This window comes from Trypanosoma rangeli, assembly GCF_003719475.1.
Source record: "Trypanosoma rangeli strain AM80 chromosome Unknown Tra_15.4_contig_00109, whole genome shotgun sequence".
NCBI lineage: Eukaryota > Euglenozoa > Kinetoplastea > Trypanosomatida > Trypanosomatidae > Trypanosoma > Trypanosoma rangeli.
In genome coordinates this window covers 34,152-52,716 of record NW_021705850.1, presented here as the reverse complement: position 1 = coordinate 52,716, position 18,565 = coordinate 34,152, and the positions used below count along the sequence as shown (strand labels likewise).

Genomic DNA, 18,565 nt, shown 5'->3' with positions numbered 1-18,565 from the left:
CTTACGTCTTCTATGTATGTATATATATATATATATATATATATGCCGTCCGTCCCGCGTGGGTGGTTTATTTTTGAGTGCTTGTGTTGTTTTTCTTTTCTTGTCTTTTGTGTGCAAGCAAACAAGGGGATCGCCCATAACGAGTGCGAGTCGTATTTGCGCCGCCCACCCACTCCACACACTTGCCCATTGATAGAGGGCAGGGAGTCAAGGTGCGTCCGTGCATTTTTAGGTTGTTTGTGATCTCGACGTTTTTTTTTTTAGTTTCTCTGAGTGTCTTTGTGTGAGCGAGTGCGTGTTTGCTACTCACGTTGCGGATGGAGACGCCGGTGGAGCAGTCGGAGAATCGGCTACGACGTCAACGTCCGCGTCCGTCGCACTCTCCCGGCGTGATGTCGACTACGACGACTACCACAGATGGCTTAGCGAGTGGCACGGAGGAGAGTGGTAGTTCGCTGCTACGTCAAGATCCTCAGTTGGCAGCTGTTTTGGGTGGCCTTCCCAGTTCATCGAAGGAACTTCTACGGCGTATTGAGCGACAACAGGACGACATTCGTCTTCTACAGGAGGAGAATACGCGGTTGCGGGCACGTGAAGTTGAGGTTTCTGCGCTGACGCTGCGTCTGCAGCAGCAATTTGGAGCGACCCAGTCACAGGTGGACCGCCTCAAGTCACAAATACGCATGGAACTGACAAACCCCATAACGGAGGAGGAGTACAGGGCGATTGAATCCTTGGAGGAGGGGAAGCGGGATTTGCTGGACACCGTGAAGCTTGGTATTTACCAACAGCTTGGGTCAATGCGGGCGGCAAAGGATTCGGCGGTGCAGCGGTCGACGGAAATGGCGACGGAGACGACACGGCTCACCCGTGAGAACAGGGAACTTCAGCAGCAGCTGAAGGAACTGGAGGCGGCTGTGGAGGCGGAGCGGCGGTCCTTGCGACGTCAGCTGCAAGAAATGGAGCAGCGCGGCAGCGGCGTGGTAGAGCTCGAGGGAAAAGTTCGGGACTTGGAGTCAAGACTGAAGAACGCGTACGTGGATCAGGAGCAGTACTTGACGGCGAAGCTCAATGCATCTCTCAAGACAGAGGAGGTCACACGACTGGGGGTGCGGCTTCGCGAGGCGGAGATGGAGGCAGAGCGATACAAAACAGTTGCTGAGTGCTCCGAGCAGAAGCTCGACATCCTCAAATCCGAGTATTATGAACTACGGCTGAAAAACAGTCAGCGGGTGATGGAGCTCGAGGCATGCCTCAGGGGGGCGGAGGAGAAGTTGAAGACACTCTCTGACCTCGAGCTGGAATCGGAACTGTTCGTGTCAAACATGGCGATGCAGTCGGAGGGGCAAATGATGCTTACTGCAGCTGCTGCGTTCACAGCGGCGGGGGGTGACGGCGCACCTGCGGCCTCGTCTTCCGCAGCCCCACTAAGTAACTATGAGAGCTGGCTCGCCTTGCCGCGGTCACGCAAATTAGCGCACACGCTCACTGTGACGAAGCGGTGTCTGCAGTTAGAGAATCGCCTCTCTGCCTTACAGTACGACGTGGAATTCAAAGATAAGCAGATTGCGCGGTTGCAGGCCTCACTTGATATGGCCCGAGAGGCGTTGAACAACTCCAACAGTCCCTTTGCCATGGTGGAGCGCACCGTGGAGCGACTCACGCAGGAAAACGAGGAGCTTCACAACAAGGTTATGACTCTGTCAGAAGAAAACACGCTACTGCGTCAGCGACTAGAGCAGCGAACAGCCGACGTGCAGGTTCTTTGCGGACATCGCAAGGAGCTTCTGCGCATTCAACGCCTCCTCCGACGTCTGGGATTGGAGGGGAAATTGTCGGATCCAGCCGTTGCGTCTTGCTCACAGGGACCTCAGCAATCATCGTGGCCGTCGCAGCCGCAGCTGCAACAGCAACGGGATACGGATGATGCGTTGGATCTACGTTTCAGCACTGTTCGCTCTTCTGCATTGCGGTGGGATCAAACGGCGGGGTCGCCCCTATCGAATTCCCACCATCATGCGTCTGAGTTATCGCAGGTGAGCAAAGAGATCGAGGCAGCTGCGGCTGCGGAGGGGCAGCAGCGACAAGCACGGCAGCAGACTCAGGGAGTAGAGAAATCCTCAAGTGGCGTACTTATCCCACAGTCCATCGAGATCATGTCGTGATCCCGGCGTTACTATTCTTTAATAACTCTGTACACGTGTGGGCGGAGAAGCAGATGGGGGGGGGGGGGAGTGATAATTATTTATCTTCCGCTTTTGCGACGTTCCCGCTCTTTCCATCCATTGTTTGGTGACTACTGCCATCTTTAATTTTCATTTCACCTGGGCTGATTGCAGAGCCCGACACGCTCCTGGAGTACTGCTTAATGGGGGTTGCAAAGCTTCTTTTTTCTTTTTGCCTTCTTTGCCCATTTGACATGGACACTCTTTTGATCTAGCCACGAACGTGCCTTTATTCGCTGCTGACGTATGCGACGGTCCTTCACGTGGCTGTGAGAAGCCAGTGAAAGCGCGTTTGATGCCGACGCAGCTGTGTGTCACGCTTAATGATTAGCGATGACGTGCAACCCGAAATACGAACCGCGGGGGCCATCATGATGCGATCAATCGAGGCATTTGTATGAATGTGACAGTGACTTACACCTCCGTGCAACAAGCTACCTACCACAGGCACGGGACTGACGTGTGTGCCCTCCGTACCGCTTCTTCTCTTCCTCTTCCTCCTCTCCCTTTTCTTGTCTTCTCACGCCGGAGGCTGGTGCTTCCTCGGGCGGTGTGCCGTGCCTGACTATTCCTTGCCCCCAGCTTCTCGTATGGTTCTCTGCCGTGGGCGTGATGAGTCTTGATCGTCTTTATCCTAACAAAACGTCTGATTTGCATGTCTGAAGCACACTGCATCTACCTCTGATGACCTCACCACTCCCTCTTTACTGCGCTATGCAACAACGAATGTATGTGCGTCGACGACTGGCTGATTGGGCTTTTATGAATTCTGAAGGAGCTGTTTGCGGACTATACGACTACCGCGGGTAGCACCGTTGTGGAGCACCAACACCTATTGCACCAACGACGGACTTGCTCTCGGGAGAGTGAACTGGCCACACACACGCCTCAGCATTACAGGTCCCTTGGCAGCTGTATAAATTGATGCCGCTCCACAGGATACCCATTGAGGCCAGACTTTTCCAGTATTGCTCCACATAGAAGGTGTTGGTTGTGTGCGTCATGTGTTTGCCGTGTTTGCCTTTCTTTCAATAGATGAGACACATTTTGAATCTGGGGCCTGTGGATTATTATTATTATTGTTATTTTGTGTGTGTGTGTGTTTACTTTGGTCACTGTGTTGTACATGCACAGCGGGCTAGTTTATTCATGGTTTTTTTTTTTTTCGTATGTGGCTGATTGACGGTGTTTCTTACTGCGTGTTGTGTGTGCTTTTTTGGATTCTCGTTGCTGGGTTTCTACTGTTTTCTTTTATTTTTCTTTGTTTTTGTTTTGGGACATGAGGGTTTAATAAGTGTGTCTGTGCCGCTCGGTCTTTCGCTGCTGGCATGACGACCGTCGCTGTTTCTCCCGCGCCAGCCGGTCGCGAATATGTTCTTGCGTCGAAGGGACGCGTATTTCCACACCATGGCTTTACGTCAAGATCCATCATTCGTAAGCGTTTTGCGGAAAATACCACACCGCTGATGCTGAGTTACGGCTTTGTGCTGCCGACGATGGTCGACATTCACATGAAGCTGGACGAGTGTGTGGTGGAGGGGGTCGATATGCCTCTTTCGAAAGTTTTGGGGATCGTGGCAGAGTCTGGAAAGGAAACTTTTCTCTCCTTCTCCGACAGACTTGCGCGTGTGGCGGTGCAGACTGGATTAGCATGCGCCCTAATTTACTCCAACACGGCGTATGGTAACACTGTGGTGTTTCTATGGGAGGTGCACCCAAAGATGCATCAGCATTACTTGGCAGAGTTGGTGAAGTTTCTCCGTCTTCCACCGTTTTTATCCAAACTTATTGGTCCGTGTCCGTCGCCGTCGGAGCTGAGTATGTACACTGCACCAATTTCCCCACTTGCAGCTGCTGAGGATTGCATAAAGCGAAGCACACTGCATCTGCTGAGCGATGTGGTCGTGGATGCTGCTGAGTGTTATGTGGGGCGAAAAGGTGCATGGAGCATCAGCGACACCCCAAATGGGTTTGTGGCAAGGTCCGCCATGCGCCTGGTGGTGGGGGTATCGCAAGTTTGTGGAACAGCTTTGGGAGGCGCGACCGCCGGAGCACGTGGCGAGTACTGGGGCGAGATTGCAGGTCTCCTTTTGGCGCCTGTGGTGTTTGCGCAGGTTCTTGCTGCTGTGCGCACAGCTCGCCGGCGCCGCTTGGGTGGTGGGAGGCCGTCCGAGCGTACACGCAGCGGCAGCGCTAGTGGGAGGAGTAAAGAGGCTGGGTCGTCGCGAGGGAGCGGACATCGGAGCGTGCCGCAGAAGACGGTGTAGACAAATCATTAGAAGGCGCGAGGTTTGCCGGTCCGCGGAAGCGAAGGATGCCGTACTTTGTGACATGAGCGTTTGCATCAATACTCGCCCCCCTGGTGGAGGATGTGGAACGCTTTGTGTGGGTGTCCAACGGATGGGCGGAGGCACTACCTGGTGTGGGGGGCTTCGCCAGGCAAAAACTTTCATTTACGCCTCAAACCTAAGACAATGAGAAGTAGAACAAACGCACCAATGTCATCAATAGGGACCAAAAGGGAAAAACACATAAAACAAAGATAAAGAAACGGGAGTCACGGGGGCCAGAGCAGCCTGAATCTCACATTCTGTGTGATGTGTGTGAGCCGAGGGAGTTGAGATGCCGGTACGAGCACCCTCTGACTGTTTTGTTTTTCTTTTTGACGTATTTGGTGTGCTCTCCCTATTTTTCCCCGCGTTGTGTACGCGCTTCGCACCCGCGTGATGTTGTTTTGCGGCCCTTTTTTATTCCACTTCTTTTTCCATTTACCTTTTTCTCGTTTTGGTGATTATTTGCTGCGGCAGGAAGAGGGAGCGCACGTCTGTGTGTGGGGGTTGCCGTTGCTGCCAGCGACGCGTAAAGGAACTCACCCCACCCCCTCGAACACAAAAAGGCAAGCAAAAAGAAAACAGAGGGTGGAAAAGGCTGAGCCTTGGCACCATGACAGTAGCGGGATGTACACGGATGAGTTTCCACAGCAACAAAACGTCCTCGAAAAGGCGGGGCACCTCGAGAACAAGGCCGCATGGCACCAAGAAAAACGTCTGATGCATGACTCGTGCTTCTCATCTGAAGAAGTTTGGGCTGCCGGAGAGTTTTGTGTGCCGGCTCCCGCCTATTCTTATGGTACGACAAAGTCTTCCTTGGATTGGCTGGCGGGGGAGCACCAAGGCCTTGTGCTGGACGCGAGTCAAGCTGCTGTTAGAGGCGACACACGGCGACATGAACGCAGTAAAGCTTTACCTCCACTACTGGGCAACCCACCGCAGTGCCTCATGTCGTCTTCTATTCAGTCTGAGGTGCTCATAGAGCATTCTGCAGAGCATGGACAAAGTTCCCGCGAGGCAACAAGGGCAGAAGATGCAGTGCTAGAAGAAGAAATGGTTGTGAGGGTAATGCAGGTGGCTTCGGACGGGAGAGGGGTCTCGCTTGATGCCTCGGAAAGCAACATCGATGACGATCGACAAGAACAGTCTGCCCCATCATTATCATCATTGATGATTCTATCGGCAAAATTAGGGGGTGAAAGTTTGTCTCGGAGAAGCGATTATCTCAGCGACAACACTGTGGACAGCTCTATCGTTTTGGACATCGAGGGCGAGTTCCTGCCCCTTGACAATGAAATCTCCATACCGCTTTCTTCCACAACAACAAAGATATCGCCGCCACCGCCATCACAATCACAGGAGGAGAATAACCACGCATCGCACAGAATGACGGACTTCGCTGATGGGATCCGCATGTTGAACGCCGACATTGCCCTGCAGCTGCCGCCAATTGTGAGTTTCCCTCGCGCGGAAAAAGAGGCCTCCTTTTCTGTCACAGAGCTCGGGGATCTTGAGGAAAAGCAACCACTTACGGCGTCTCATGCTGAGAAGATGGGGGGCCGAAACGGGAAGACACCAATGCCATCACCATTACCGTCGCCGTTACGGCCCCAAGAGGAAAAGCAGTTCCGCAGTGAACATGCTACGGCCCCAGTGGCGCATGCTGTTGTAGCATCGCTTCAGCCTTTGCTGGCGGCTGAGAGGAAACTATCCTCACAGCAGCCTCGATATTTTGATCATTACGTGCGTCAGGCTCAGGCGAAGCGGACAAAGCGGGCTGAGGAGAAACGTCAACAGCGGCTCAAGGAGGCGGAGGAAAGGAGGCACACCCCGCAGCTCTCCCTGCTCGCGGAGCGGCGCGGCTTACGTTCTATGGGTGAGTACATCGAGGACTCCCGGGTGTGGGAGCAGCGGCGTGCCGACCACGTGAATTCCGTTGCGGCGCAACTTGAGGTTGCCGAAGAGGAAGAGCGTTGTGCTGCGGTGATAGCCAACGCGACATCAGAGCGCATTGTGAAGGAAATGGAGGAACGAAAGACACGTGCCGGGGTGGTGGAAGGTGCGATGCAACACCCGGCAGCCCGCCAGTTTTTGCTGAAACGACTGCAGGAAAAGTATACCTCGAGCTTTAAGCCGATCACCACGCCTACGGCGGAGCGACAAATGACAGCTGAAAGTCAAGCACACCAAGAAGGTGGGAATAATTTATTGGTGAAGGAATTGTTTAGCCGTTTTATGTGTTACCGCGAAGAAAGCGAGAAGAGGCGGGAACGACTTCTACAACGTGAGGCGGAGCAGCAGGTGGCACCACCGAAAAAGAGACGTACCATGACGCATGTCAAGGAATACGCGCGTTCAATGTGGGAACAAGACGAAAAGAGGCATGACAAATTGAGGCGACAGGCAGAGAGGGAGCGGGAGGAGGAGGAGGAGCGTATGCGGGCCATGCAGCCGCAGGTAATTTGGCGGCCCTCCAAGCTTGTGGAGCGTTTCCGCCAACGGCAACGCCAACGCGCTGCTGCCACAACGACGTCAACGCCCACCTCCGTTCCGCATGTGGCGGCCTTCCGTATAGGTGAAGTGCACCAGCAACCGCAGAGGGCAGCAAGCGGCAAAATGGGAAGCCCGCCACCAAAGCGACCGACGCCTCCGACAAGCCGCAAGTTGGCGTTTTCCTCCTCAAACTCTCACAGCGATCATCAGAAGCCGGTGACACTTGATCCCAGAGAGACGGTGACGTCTGTCGGCTCACTGGATTTTGAGGAACGTAACGTGTGGCTCCTACAAATGCGACAACGACGTGTAGAGTCTCGGCGACGCGAGGTGAAGAAGAAACTCACTGAAACCTGCACCTTTAAGCCACAGGTGAATCCGGTGTCGCGGAGGATGGTGGCGTCGTATTATCGACATCAATGGCGACCGCACGCCTTTCAGCAGACGCCGTTAAGTCGTTTCGGGAGCAAACAGTGGCCCTCCTCCGCTGCTACCACGAGGACCGGCACCAGAAAAGACGTTGACGGGGACTTTGCAACAGCCCGCGGCACACGCGTGGCAAAGGATGTAGACGAACGTGTCGAGAACATTTTGCTCCCCCCCGGTGTTGAGGACGAGGATCGGGGGACGAACGATGACGATGAAGACAACTTGGCGGTGCACATTGAAGTCCTTGAGGCGTTGCTGGCACAATGGAAGCAGCTGGAGGCGGAGTATCGTGTTTAATTTTTGTTTTTGTTTTTTGTTTTTGTTCCCCTACCAACACTACCGGAAACATGCCACCTTTCTTTTACATTGCTGCACGCACCCGCAGCCGCACGCGCGCAATGAGGGGGGAAAGGCCACACAAATGAAAGGTCAAGAAGAAGAAAAATACTGAGGGGTGTGGAGGAGGAGGTGGTGCGTGTGAAATAGTTGTATTTTATTGTTGTATGGACGTGCTCAGCATTGGCCGGGCAGGGGTATCTGGTGTTTTTCTTTTATTTTTTTCCTCTTGGTGCTGTCCCACGTTTGTGTGTGTGTGCTGTGTGCCGTCTTCGCTCTCCGTCGCCGCCTGTGTGCCCTCCTGCAGTTTTGCCCCTCACTTTTTTAATATATATATACATGCATATATCTGATTGTCAACGGCATAGCTGCCGCGAAGTTCTCTCTCGTCCGACCGCTCATGTGTGCCAACGATATGTGCCGGTGCCGTAGTGGTGCGACCACAATAGCCGTGTGGCTGCATGCTTTTATTACCATCGTTGCGGCTTCCGCTGCTGCGGCCGGCAGCAATGAAGGAGCGATAGTAGCGCAAGCTCCGGCCGATGACTGCCAATGGTGGCTTCATGGCGCTGGGTATCACATGCAGTTCGCTGTGGAGTTTCCACTGCACTACGAAGAGGTTGAGATCTTTTTCGAGCTTCCCAAGACCTTTTTTTTTGACGTGGACGAGGCGAAGCAGATGTACACAATCACCGCAACGAATGGTGTGGACCTCACGGACATGTATACTTCCCTCCATATCAACTCAACTTTCTTTTTTGATATTGAGGCACCCGTCTTCCACGTGGCGTACGAAGTAAACAACGTGCGTTTTGCCTTCATGCGGCTGCAGCCAAAGGCAACGGCTGCAGCGAAACAGAGTTCTGCAGGGAAAGGGCTACTTTTGCTTCCCATTCATGCCCGCTATGAAGAAGCAGATGTGGCGACGCCATTTTCTCTTCAGGCGTTTTTTAATCGAGAATCAGTTGTGCGGCGCTGCATCCCATCAGTGGCTGTGCATGATGCCAAAACAACTGAGCGGTGCCACACGCTGCCTGCTCCGCCTGGGGAGAGGATAGAGAGCCCAAGCGGAACTTTAACCACAAAGTTGAATAGACCAAGCAGCTGCCAAGACGTTCCTGTTCCTCTTCTTTTGTCGCTGCCCGTGGTGTACATCTTTTTGATTGCCCTGCAGTGCGTCGGTGCCGCTGTTGTGGTGTTTTCCCTTCTGTGGGTGTAGCACGTCCACGCAACATAAATAAATAAATTCGGGCGGGAGCAGCTGCGACCCCTACAGGGGTGGAAAAATGAATGCTGTGGGAGGGAAAAGAAAAACGTGCCTGCAGAAGAGAAAAGAGTGTGACGTTTTATTAGAGACAGGTGTGCTTTGTTCCTGTTTTTGCTTCTTTAATTGTTTTTTTTTTTTCTCTTGCTCGGTTGTTTTTTTTCTTTTTTTCTTCTCCTGGCCGCCATGGCGCTGCTCCCGTGTGGTGTGTCGCGCGTTACCTTCTGCACATGTTGTGTGTCATTGAGCCTCTTTCTTTCTCCTGTTTCGTTGCAGTGCCTTGCTTTTTCTTGCTCGTGCTCCATTACCTCACAACACGGGGGGGAAGAATTACACTGTTGAGTGCGCAGGCTCAAAGGTAAGACGCGTGCAATGCATCGTACCTTTCTGAGTGTGAATACCCACGCGCCGCCCGGGGCTTTCCCGCCACCCTCGCTGTTGTACAACAACCTCTCCTTCGTGGAGGAGTGTGGGGCGCTGGTGTACGCCTCGAAGAAGGACTGCATTGTCCTGGACTTGGAATCACAGAAGACTCATGTGCTGCCAACTGGAAACGTTGAGAAGGAGATGGTTGTCCACTGCACTGCCACGCTTGCGCCTGTAGGGCTGCTGCATCCGGACCGTTCCCTCCTCATTCTCATTGTCATGGAGTCGTCTACGCAACTCTGGACGAAGGACTCTCCTCTTGGTTTCGTGCCACACAACGATTCAAATGGCGGTGGCTGCTGCGGCGCCATTGTTTCCTTGGCCTCTGACATCGCACACATCCTCATTAGCACAAACAAAGGGGTTGTCATTTTTGCAGAGTTTGATGCAACACCCAATACACCGTTTCGTGTCGTGTCAGCTCTGAAGGGACACATGGAGCATGCTGTCACCGCGGTGCAGCTGAACCCTTTTCACAATTCGCCGCTTTTTGCAGTCACCGGCGATTCTGTGGGCCGCGTGCTATTTTGGAACCGCAAGAGAGAACCGGTTGCGTCTGTTGAGACCCCGGAGTGTGTGACAGCGCTGCAGATAGTGAGTGGCGGGGACCTCACGGTGGTCGCGAATGGGGCTGGAAAGTTGCAGATCTTTGATAGTCTCACGGGCGTACTACGGGTGGAGATCTGCGCCCACTCGCGCTGGATTAATACACTGGCGTTTTCTGCAGCAACCAACACTATCCTTTCAGGGGCGGAAGACGGCTACCTCACTGTGTGGTCGATACCGAAGAATCCCGAGGGTAGCATTACACCGGTCGAGGTCGTCGCAACGCACCATGCACCTAACGTTTTTCCCACAGGCGCTGCTTTCAGGGCGGATGGCACGCATCTTTTTGTTTCGTTTTACGATGTAAACGCAGTCACGGAGTACACGTTCGTGTGAGTGAGGAGGAAAACAACCAAGCATAGCATGTGAGCAAGGGGAGGATGGAGGGCCAGGTGACTTCTGGGGGTGTGGTTAGTGGGATGACAGGGGCCGCCTAGGACAGAATGAGAAGAAGTGAATTTATGGAGTCTGCCTCATGTAACTGAAGCTGTGGGTTTCTGGGTCCTACTGGCCTTTCTTTACCGCTATTTTTTTTTTGTTTGTTTGCCGTTTATGCGTTTTTTTTCTGTAATGCGACGCGGAGGCCTATGCATCTTTTTTTTTGTTTCTCCCTTTATGTATGTGTGTCTTTTCTTTGGTCTTATACATCCGCCGTTTGACGACGCAGCAAGAAAAGCGTGCGGTTGTGTCATGCTGAAGGCCACATCGCCTCTTTTTGCAGTCTCCCTCCCAAACTGTGGGGTGGAGGAGCCGAACGGGAACGTCGTTGCTCATGATGATGATGACACGGCGACTCTTTTGGCGTCTGATAACGGCAGCGACACGGGAACTTGCTCGACGCAGACGGCACTTCTCTCAGATGGGGATGATGAGGAGGGCAGAGACGATGCTCCACGTGTCTCCGAGGACGGTGCTGCGCACGATGTGGAGGCGGCGCACTGCGGTGGAAGCCAGTCACCGCGACCTGTGACGAATACTCTCAACAAGGCCCTTCGAACACCAGCCCCATTTCAGGAGATTTATCTTGTCCGGAGCACAACGCCATTGCAAGCACACATGGCGGAAGGAGAGAGAACCGTCCCTGAAACAGTTGGTTTCCCGCAACTGTGCGTGTGCTGGGAACTGTGTGCCGGTGCAAAGAGCTTGGGTGCGGCGCAGCAGTTTTTGATTCCAGCTAAAGGGGAAGTGTGGTGGGCTTCCGCGGGTGCGCCCCCACCGCCGGCGAGGCTCACGTGCGTATATCAAGTCGGGCGCAGTGAAATTCCTGAAGCGCTCAGCGTTTTAAAAGTGCCCCAGTCCCGTTACTCGGTCTCTCGTATGCACTGTGAGGTGCGGCTGCATTTCTGCCTCACGCCGACCCCAAGCGCACACGAACAAAACGCCACCACACCATGTGGCCCCGTTTACCGCTGGAATTCCTTTGACGTCGCGGATTGCTATTCATCCAATGGAACGCTCTACCACGCAGTGAGATTGTTACCATCGCACCGTTACAGCTTTTCGGTTGAAAGCGGAGCTCGCCCTGTGGAGCTCATGCTGGGTGATCATTATCGGCTTAGCGTTCAAACGCACGATACCTTCGCTACGGCGCCAGAGGAGCCTCCAACCCACCACTCTGACACCGCCAAACTTGTTGGAAGGGTCGATGCGGAGGTTCAGTGGACGACATCCCCGGTACGAGTGACAGCGCGCGCGCCGCCTCAGGTGCGGCAACAGACCAAAAAGTCCGTCGTCATTACCAACTGCCGGCGCCCCGCACAACGGAGGAAACGAGTGGACTCTAAGGAAGACGTTGGACCATTTATTCGTCCTTGTTGCAGTGGCATGGAATCCGAGGCAGCCGCAGCGTTAACGATTGTGACGACAGGAATACGTCTCACTCCCGCAAAGCAGAAAATACTTTCTGCTTTGGGCATTCGAGCGAACCCTGCCATGTCGGAGTTTAGCCGTGCGACGCTTCTTGTGATTGAGGGCCCATTGATGCGGAGCGTGAAGCTCTTGACGGCGTTGCCATACGTGCAGCACATTGTGGACCGAGGCTGGCTAGATGCCACTCTCGCGTTGGCACCGAAAGTGTCTTCAACGTCGTCATCCCAGTTAAAATTTTCTGATCCGGTGTTATTCCCGTACTCTGAGCGACGTACACGACGCAGTATAGAAACCGCAAACGGCTTTTCGCTACAGGAGCTTATTCAGGTTCCTGTTCGCCAGCGTCAGGCCCTTTTCGCTGGTCAGGTCTTCTGGGTACACCCCGCGGCAGAGCCTCAAGATCCGCCTGACAATGACCTCAACTACGTCATTCTTGCCTCCGGTGGCACGCTTACGAAGAGTGCGAGCACTGCCACAGTTGCGGTGATGCCGCAAGTGAATGTGACAAGCTCAATGTGGCGCCAAGCTTTGACCTGCCCGCAGGAACCGCTCTGCATTTTTGTGGTTCCTAACGACATCTTTTGTGCGGTGCTGCAGCAGCGCCGTCCGACGACGTCCACAGTAAGGTGCCCAGTTGGGGTTAGCGTCCTGCCACCAAGCTCGGCGGCTGCAAGGCCTCCAGAAAAACGTCGAACCTCGTTATCACGCGACTCCACAAGGGCGTCAAAGTGGCGCTGCACATGATTAACTTTGCTCGTGGGCCTGATAGTCAATAATTTTGTTTTAGAACTTCTGTTTCTGAAGCCTAGGATTTGTTGTACATGGTTTTGCCTTTTTGCTTCTATTACTTTGTTCGTCCATGTTTTTTTTTGTTGTTATTGTTTTGCTCCAGTTTCTTATCCTTTGACGACGTTTTTTTTTGTTTTGATTTTTTGTTTTGCGCGAGGACCTTTTCGACGGGTTAATAAAAGGTGGCGAGTACCGCTTTTGTGCGAGTGTGGAGTGGTACCCACGGTGTGCATCGCCTTGTCTCTGCACTGGGGATCGTACTTTGCTCCGTGATGTACTGGAGGGGAGCTGTGACGAGTTTTGTGAGGGGCATGTCACGCCACCGCCATCGCGCCTGTGAGAAGGTGACATTGGGTGTTGACGTCCGGACGTTTTACACGGTGACCCCTTTGCTGATGGGTCAGTGCGCACAAAAGGTAAAGTTTTCTCTTGATGCTTTGCCACCGAATCTGCAGCAGGAGTTTTGCTGTGAAGAGAACGCTCGGAACCTGAGGCACATGCTTACGCGTCCGCTGGGCACCGCTGCATCTTCTGCTGAACGCGTCATAAATGTCTTGCCTTCGTGGGTGCATGTGGTAGCATGGCAGTGCAATGCGTGCGGGTGCCACTGGTCTGCTCGTCCAGTGGATCGAACGGACCCGCAGGTATCGTCCTTTTATGCCTGCCCACAATGCGTCTCTGGCGCAAGCTTAGAACGGACGTCGTCGTCGCATTTGCCGCGACCTTGTGTACGGCGGCTTGCTGAGGTGCATCCGCTTCTTGCGGCGCAATGGGATGAATGCCGCAACGCCGTCATTCACAACCGCGTTTTTTTTGAGTCTGTGGCTGATGTGCCGCTACCGTGCAGCACTGTGGTGTGGTGGGCGTGCCCGCATTGCCAGAGGTCATGGAAAGAGTCTGTTGATTCTCGTGTGCACCGGTACGAGCAACAGAAGAATAATAAAGATGGGGATGACGAACGTGGCACGCTTCCGTTGTGCCCTCTATGCGAGAGGTGTGGTGTTTGCAGTTCTGTTCCTTCTGCCTCAACTTTGTCCCCATCCTCATCTGCGTTACCACAGCAGTGTGAAGAAGGAAAGAGTGCGGTGGGGACAAAGCGTTTCTTAAAGGACGATGCGGTGCTACTTGCAGAAGCGCTGTTGCAGTCGCACGATGACCCCGCGGCACTCGCACTACACAGCAACAAACCTCTCCGGTGGAGGTGCCGCTGGTGTACACATGAGTTCACAGCCTCAATGGCGGATCGTTTTCTCCGCTACTACCGCTGCCCACAGTGCACGGGTGCTGTGGCCACCCCACTCAATCTTCTTTGTATTCAGCGCCCAGACGTACTCCGAGAGGTGGCGCGAAATGTGTCTAGGTCAAAGTTATTGAAGATGACTATTCATGACAACACCGTGGTGACATTTGTGTGCCGCACATGTATGTCGCCTTATTGCATGTCTGTGCGACTGCGTTGCATGCTGCAGCGTGGGGCCACAGCTTGCCCAAAATGTCTTTGGAACCGTTCGCAGTTTGCGAAGGAGGTGGCTGTGGCCAATGTGCAGCGCGGCGCATCCACGGCGACTCCGCGTTTGTCAATGAAGAACCTTCGTTTGAAGCGACGTTGTCGGGACACCTTTGACACAGTGTTGAATGAGCTCCGTCAACGTGATCCCGACCTGATGAACTAACCTGCCGCTGCGATTGGGGCAGTTGTGAGCGAGTGTGTGAGGGTGAGAGTGAGATGTCGTTTGGACCAGGCCTGCTTGTTTGGAGTCTCTTTAATAGTCTCTTTTTTCTCGTTGATAAGCTTGACTTCGATTGCCCTTCCAAAGAGAGAGAGGGAGAGAGGTAGATGGTAAGGTGTGCGTGTGTTTTACGCTCTTATTTGCGTGGCCATCTAGTGGGCCCAAAAAAAAAGAAAAAAAACTTGTTCTCCTTGTCTTCTTTTTCCTGAAGGCTGTGTGGGTGTCTACGCGGCATTCAGGCCCTTGAGAGAAGGACAGGGAAGCATAGAGAAGAGCGATCTTAAGACGTGAAGGCAGAAACGACAATACCGAACAACGCGTGAGGTACCATTATTATTATTATTGTTATTTTGTTAGCGGCTGCATCTATGAGTTTGCGGGGGCCATCGTTTAGTGTCCCTAATGCGGAAGGTGTGCCGCGGCTCACGGATATCGCGCTGTATCTTTGTGGGAAGGCCCTGGCCTCTGTTTGGCCGTTGATTGTTGAGTCAGGTCCAGAAACGGCCGAGACATTTGCCAGATGGTACGTTCACCGCGTGGCGTTCACGCACGAGCGTGTGGCGGACGATTTCAACGAGGCACGGAACGTCGAAGCGCCGGCTGACACGCGGGACGGGGGCGAGGCAAACTTCTCCCTTGCGTTTAATGTGTTGTGCCGGGGACCCGTTGAAAATGAGTCTTGCAGCCGGCAGCAGCGGGAACGGTCTTCCTCTGTGCCCATGGTCTTTGGATTTGCAGAACAATCCAAGCCATCTGTGTCGTCTTTGGCGCCTACATCATTGGTGTTTATGGAGGGGAATGTAGGGATTGACAGCGACAGGCATCGTGCATTCGCGTACTTTGAGGAGCTGCTGGATCTTTTCGGAGATGCTGCTGGACGTGATATTCGGGAGGATTTTCTCCATTGCGTTATTTCTCTCATTACGGGAGAAGCTTCTTGTTCCACCCATGCCCCACGACCCCTGTGGGGTAGCAAAAGCCTCCATGAGCGGGCCGCAGTGATACTCTCGTCATTTTCAGTCTTGCTCACGCCGAGGAGTGAATTCTCCGCTGAGAATGTGGCACGGAGTATCACACGCTCTTTTTTGGTTTGGATGAGTGTCAGCTGGAGCTGTGCATCCTTTGGATGGAAGACGCATATAGCGCGGGTGGTGGGGCAGTGGCTCGCCGATTTTGAGTCTCGGCGGACATCGACGGTGTTGTCAAAGACGATGCTGCCGTTGAGTCAACCCACGCGACTGCCGCACAGGCCAAAATTCTCGGCTCATGGGTCTTTTGCAAGAACCCTCCACCCGGTCTTGGCAGGGAGGCAGAGGCTGAACATTTCCAGCATGTACATGGCCATGCGACGCATTTGTGAGGGTTGCTTACCGAGTGACAAAGGGCTCATGGAGTTGCTTATTCAAAGTGGGTGCGGGGCTGAGTCTGTCGACCAGAACGTGTTGGAATACATGATGAGTGATGCAACAACAGGAGGTGGGGTCTCTGACACGAATCTGTCCCATTACTCCATCCTGCTGAGAATTACAAGCGGCATGCTCCTCTACGCTCAATTTTATCTGACGGTAAACTCCTTGGAGGCGGCCCTTCATTGTGCACAAACTGCTGTCCTTGTTGGACACCAGTGGCGCTCCGACGAATTTCTCACAATGGCACACTACAGCAGTTTCCTTGTCCATTTTGCCAGCCAAGACACTCCTGCTGCTGCGGGAGAAATCGCCATCATGCTTCAAGTAGCGGATGCCGCATCTCGTAGGGAAGACGATATAGGCAGTGAAGCGAATAACAACGCACCCCGATATCATGCCGGGTGCTTAGGTTACATGGGGGCGGCTTTGTTACTGCTTATTTGCCCAGGAACAGTTGATACTTACTTACGCTCCGTGATTATTGCTGGTATTGTGGCAGGGAGGCCCGCCTTTAGCGAAGCAACAGCTGAGGGCAAGGCTGTGCTGGGCAGCGCTCGCAAGAATCATAGCAGTCATGCAGACACAGAAGCGGCTCGTGGCGGCCACTCCGTTGTGGTGCAGACCCTTGCCCAAACGGTGCGGTTTGCACTTTGGCTGTCCGAGATGGAGACGCTTCTTGATCCCTCCTCAACAGTTGTGACGGAGATTATTACTGGCGTTGGGCGTGAGACTCTGATGATTATTGCGGGGCACTACGGTGTGCGTGCCTCGCAGAAGGCCATCAACACCACCTCTCTTGGTTACCTTCTGAGTCAGCTGGACGAGGAGGTCTCCACGACCTTGTCTTTATTCTCGTATGAACCCCCATCACTCCTGTTGCATGAGATGTTGCGTCAAACAGCTCATCGTGCATTGGCCATGCAGGTTGGCGCAGCAGATGCTTCACCTGGAACGGGACCATTCAACATCTTATACGACTTCCTTGTGGCGGTTGAGGTTCACTATGGCGAGGAGGGCGCGGAGGTTTTGCAAGGGAACTTCTTTTTTACATCTACCTACCGCTTCATGTTTGCCATCTGGCTTAAGAAACATGGGTACATGAAGTCGGCATATCAGGAACTCACCCGACTCGCTGACAGCATGCTGTTTCATAGTCGTAGCAGCCTGGAAAATGTCATGCTGGGTGGAGAAACTGCATCTGTAACCACCGTAGCTGGGGAAGCGAGTGGGGACGTTTTAGCTACTGGCGGCACTCCAGCAGCTAAAAAATTGCCACATACAACGGCAGGAGTTAAGAAACGTGGTCTGGAGTACTGGCCGCCTGACCACTTGTTGCTTTGGCAGCATGTGCAGTTTGAGCGGGCGCAGCTTGCACGCTACCTTGGTTACTCCTCTACCTTGCCTGCTATTGATGAGATGCTTCGTCGTGTGAGTGCGGGGAGCCATTTTGTTATGGGTGTACTGTACGCCGATCTTGTTGCCACCATAATGTGCTTCCAGCGTGGAAACTACGGTGAAGCCCTCCATGCACTTGACAAGGTCTTGAACAGCGCGAAACGTATTGGGTTGACTTTGGTGCAAGCACACGCATATTCAATGCGGGTATTTGTTTTGCTGGCGTGTAGTCGATGGAAGGATGCACTGGAAACCTTGAGTGCTATGCCTCCTGTTCCATCGCTTCTGGAGCCGGGCTTCCTTATTGCTCAGCTGCGTGCGCAGAGCGAGGTGATGATGGCGTCCTCGACAGCACAAGAAGCCGACCTCACCGCAGTTCTGGAGCACTACGTACGGCGGATGGAGGCGTTTGGGTGTTTCCTCGAGGAGCCAGAGGAGGAGGATTCCGTCGGCATCACATTAGCTGAAAAATTGTGCGTGCATGCCTGCGTCGCCCGCTTTGCCGTGACGTTTTCGGCGGAGCAGCGGCAGTCGTGGGAAAATAATTTAGCAGCACTTTCAAAACAATTGAAACAACGCCAGTTTCAAGAAGGGAATTGGCTGGTGCTGTGCAATGCGCCAATGCGGCGTGTCTGCCGAGATATTATATCAGGTGCGCTACTGCAGCAGCTTATGCGGGACTCACTGAGAGATGCATAGTGAGATGGGCAGTGAAACAAAAGCTCCCTTTTTCTCATTGCAGTTAGAAGGAAAACCGAACTGATTAACCATCTACGCACATTTATGCAGGTGTGTGTGTGAGAGAGAGAGAGAGAGCGCGCGTTTGTTGTTGTGATTTTAACAAAAAGAGGAGGAGGAGGTAACAACTGATGGGGTGCACATTGGAGGAAGTAGAGATGTTGAGGGTTTAAGGATGGTGGTGGTGGTGGGGGAGGCATCTTTGCCTCTTTCCTTTCTTGCAGTGATTACCCGCACTATTCTCCGCCCGCGTCCTCACTGACATTGCGGCGATGAACTTGCAGCGGTTATTGCCAGCTGATGAGAAAAGTGGCACGGGACTGCCATCGTCCTACCTGTCTGACACACATACAGAAGTACGCACATAACTCCCATCTTCTCTTTCTTTCTTGTTCTCATGGGGGGTGACTTTGACCCCATTGTTGCTTGTCGTCGGTATGTGCGTGACTGGGACACTACTCTTACTTTTTTTTGTTTTTGTTTTATTATTATTGTTGGCGTTGAGAGTCGAAGGAGCGATCGTGCG

At 53.4% G+C, this 18,565-nt stretch overlaps 8 protein-coding genes and 1 pseudogene across 8 annotated transcripts, besides 10 other annotated features; all 9 read left to right on the top strand.

The window, feature by feature from the left end:
* Positions 1-19: 19 nt before the first annotated feature.
* Positions 20-44: a microsatellite.
* Positions 45-317: 273 nt separating this feature from the next.
* On the top strand, positions 318-2,165 carry TraAM80_03980 (uncharacterized protein; the record flags this gene model as incomplete). The annotated part of the gene is made up of 1 exon (XM_029380929.1): positions 318-2,165. One exon carries the CDS (start codon positions 318-320, stop codon positions 2,163-2,165), a length of 1,848 nt encoding a protein of 615 aa, XP_029239336.1.
* Positions 2,166-2,706: 541 nt separating this feature from the next.
* Positions 2,707-2,747: a sequence feature (GA-rich).
* Positions 2,748-3,291: 544 nt separating this feature from the next.
* Positions 3,292-3,312: a microsatellite.
* A 155-nt stretch (positions 3,313-3,467) lies between these two features.
* Positions 3,468-3,500: a sequence feature (A-rich).
* Positions 3,501-3,553: 53 nt separating this feature from the next.
* On the top strand, positions 3,554-4,492 carry TraAM80_03979 (uncharacterized protein; the record flags this gene model as incomplete). The annotated part of the gene is made up of 1 exon (XM_029380928.1): positions 3,554-4,492. One exon carries the CDS (start codon positions 3,554-3,556, stop codon positions 4,490-4,492), a length of 939 nt encoding a protein of 312 aa, XP_029239335.1.
* A 690-nt stretch (positions 4,493-5,182) lies between these two features.
* Positions 5,183-7,774, top strand: TraAM80_03978 (uncharacterized protein; the record flags this gene model as incomplete). Its single annotated transcript, XM_029380927.1, has 1 exon — positions 5,183-7,774. One exon carries the CDS (start codon positions 5,183-5,185, stop codon positions 7,772-7,774), a length of 2,592 nt encoding a protein of 863 aa, XP_029239334.1.
* Positions 7,775-7,801: a sequence feature (A-rich).
* Positions 7,802-8,213: 412 nt separating this feature from the next.
* Positions 8,214-9,032, top strand: TraAM80_03977 (uncharacterized protein; the record flags this gene model as incomplete). The annotated part of the gene is made up of 1 exon (XM_029380926.1): positions 8,214-9,032. One exon carries the CDS (start codon positions 8,214-8,216, stop codon positions 9,030-9,032), a length of 819 nt encoding a protein of 272 aa, XP_029239333.1.
* Positions 9,033-9,243: 211 nt separating this feature from the next.
* Positions 9,244-9,430, top strand: TraAM80_03976 (hypothetical protein; annotated as a pseudogene).
* Positions 9,431-9,449: 19 nt separating this feature from the next.
* On the top strand, positions 9,450-10,445 carry TraAM80_03975 (uncharacterized protein; the record flags this gene model as incomplete). Its single annotated transcript, XM_029380925.1, has 1 exon — positions 9,450-10,445. One exon carries the CDS (start codon positions 9,450-9,452, stop codon positions 10,443-10,445), a length of 996 nt encoding a protein of 331 aa, XP_029239332.1.
* A 354-nt stretch (positions 10,446-10,799) lies between these two features.
* TraAM80_03974 (uncharacterized protein) lies at positions 10,800-12,722 on the top strand (the record flags this gene model as incomplete). The annotated part of the gene is made up of 1 exon (XM_029380924.1): positions 10,800-12,722. One exon carries the CDS (start codon positions 10,800-10,802, stop codon positions 12,720-12,722), a length of 1,923 nt encoding a protein of 640 aa, XP_029239331.1.
* Positions 12,723-12,838: 116 nt separating this feature from the next.
* Positions 12,839-12,918: a sequence feature (A-rich).
* Positions 12,919-13,039: 121 nt separating this feature from the next.
* On the top strand, positions 13,040-14,440 carry TraAM80_03973 (uncharacterized protein; the record flags this gene model as incomplete). Its single annotated transcript, XM_029380923.1, has 1 exon — positions 13,040-14,440. One exon carries the CDS (start codon positions 13,040-13,042, stop codon positions 14,438-14,440), a length of 1,401 nt encoding a protein of 466 aa, XP_029239330.1.
* Positions 14,441-14,463: 23 nt separating this feature from the next.
* Positions 14,464-14,497: a microsatellite.
* A 329-nt stretch (positions 14,498-14,826) lies between these two features.
* Positions 14,827-14,853: a microsatellite.
* Positions 14,854-14,865: 12 nt separating this feature from the next.
* Positions 14,866-18,000, top strand: TraAM80_03972 (uncharacterized protein; the record flags this gene model as incomplete). The annotated part of the gene is made up of 1 exon (XM_029380922.1): positions 14,866-18,000. The coding sequence occupies one exon, from the start codon at positions 14,866-14,868 to the stop codon at positions 17,998-18,000; it is 3,135 nt and encodes a 1,044-aa protein (XP_029239329.1).
* Positions 18,001-18,100: 100 nt separating this feature from the next.
* Positions 18,101-18,117: a microsatellite.
* Positions 18,118-18,504: 387 nt separating this feature from the next.
* Positions 18,505-18,536: a sequence feature (A-rich).
* Between the last annotated feature and the right edge of the window lie 29 nt (positions 18,537-18,565).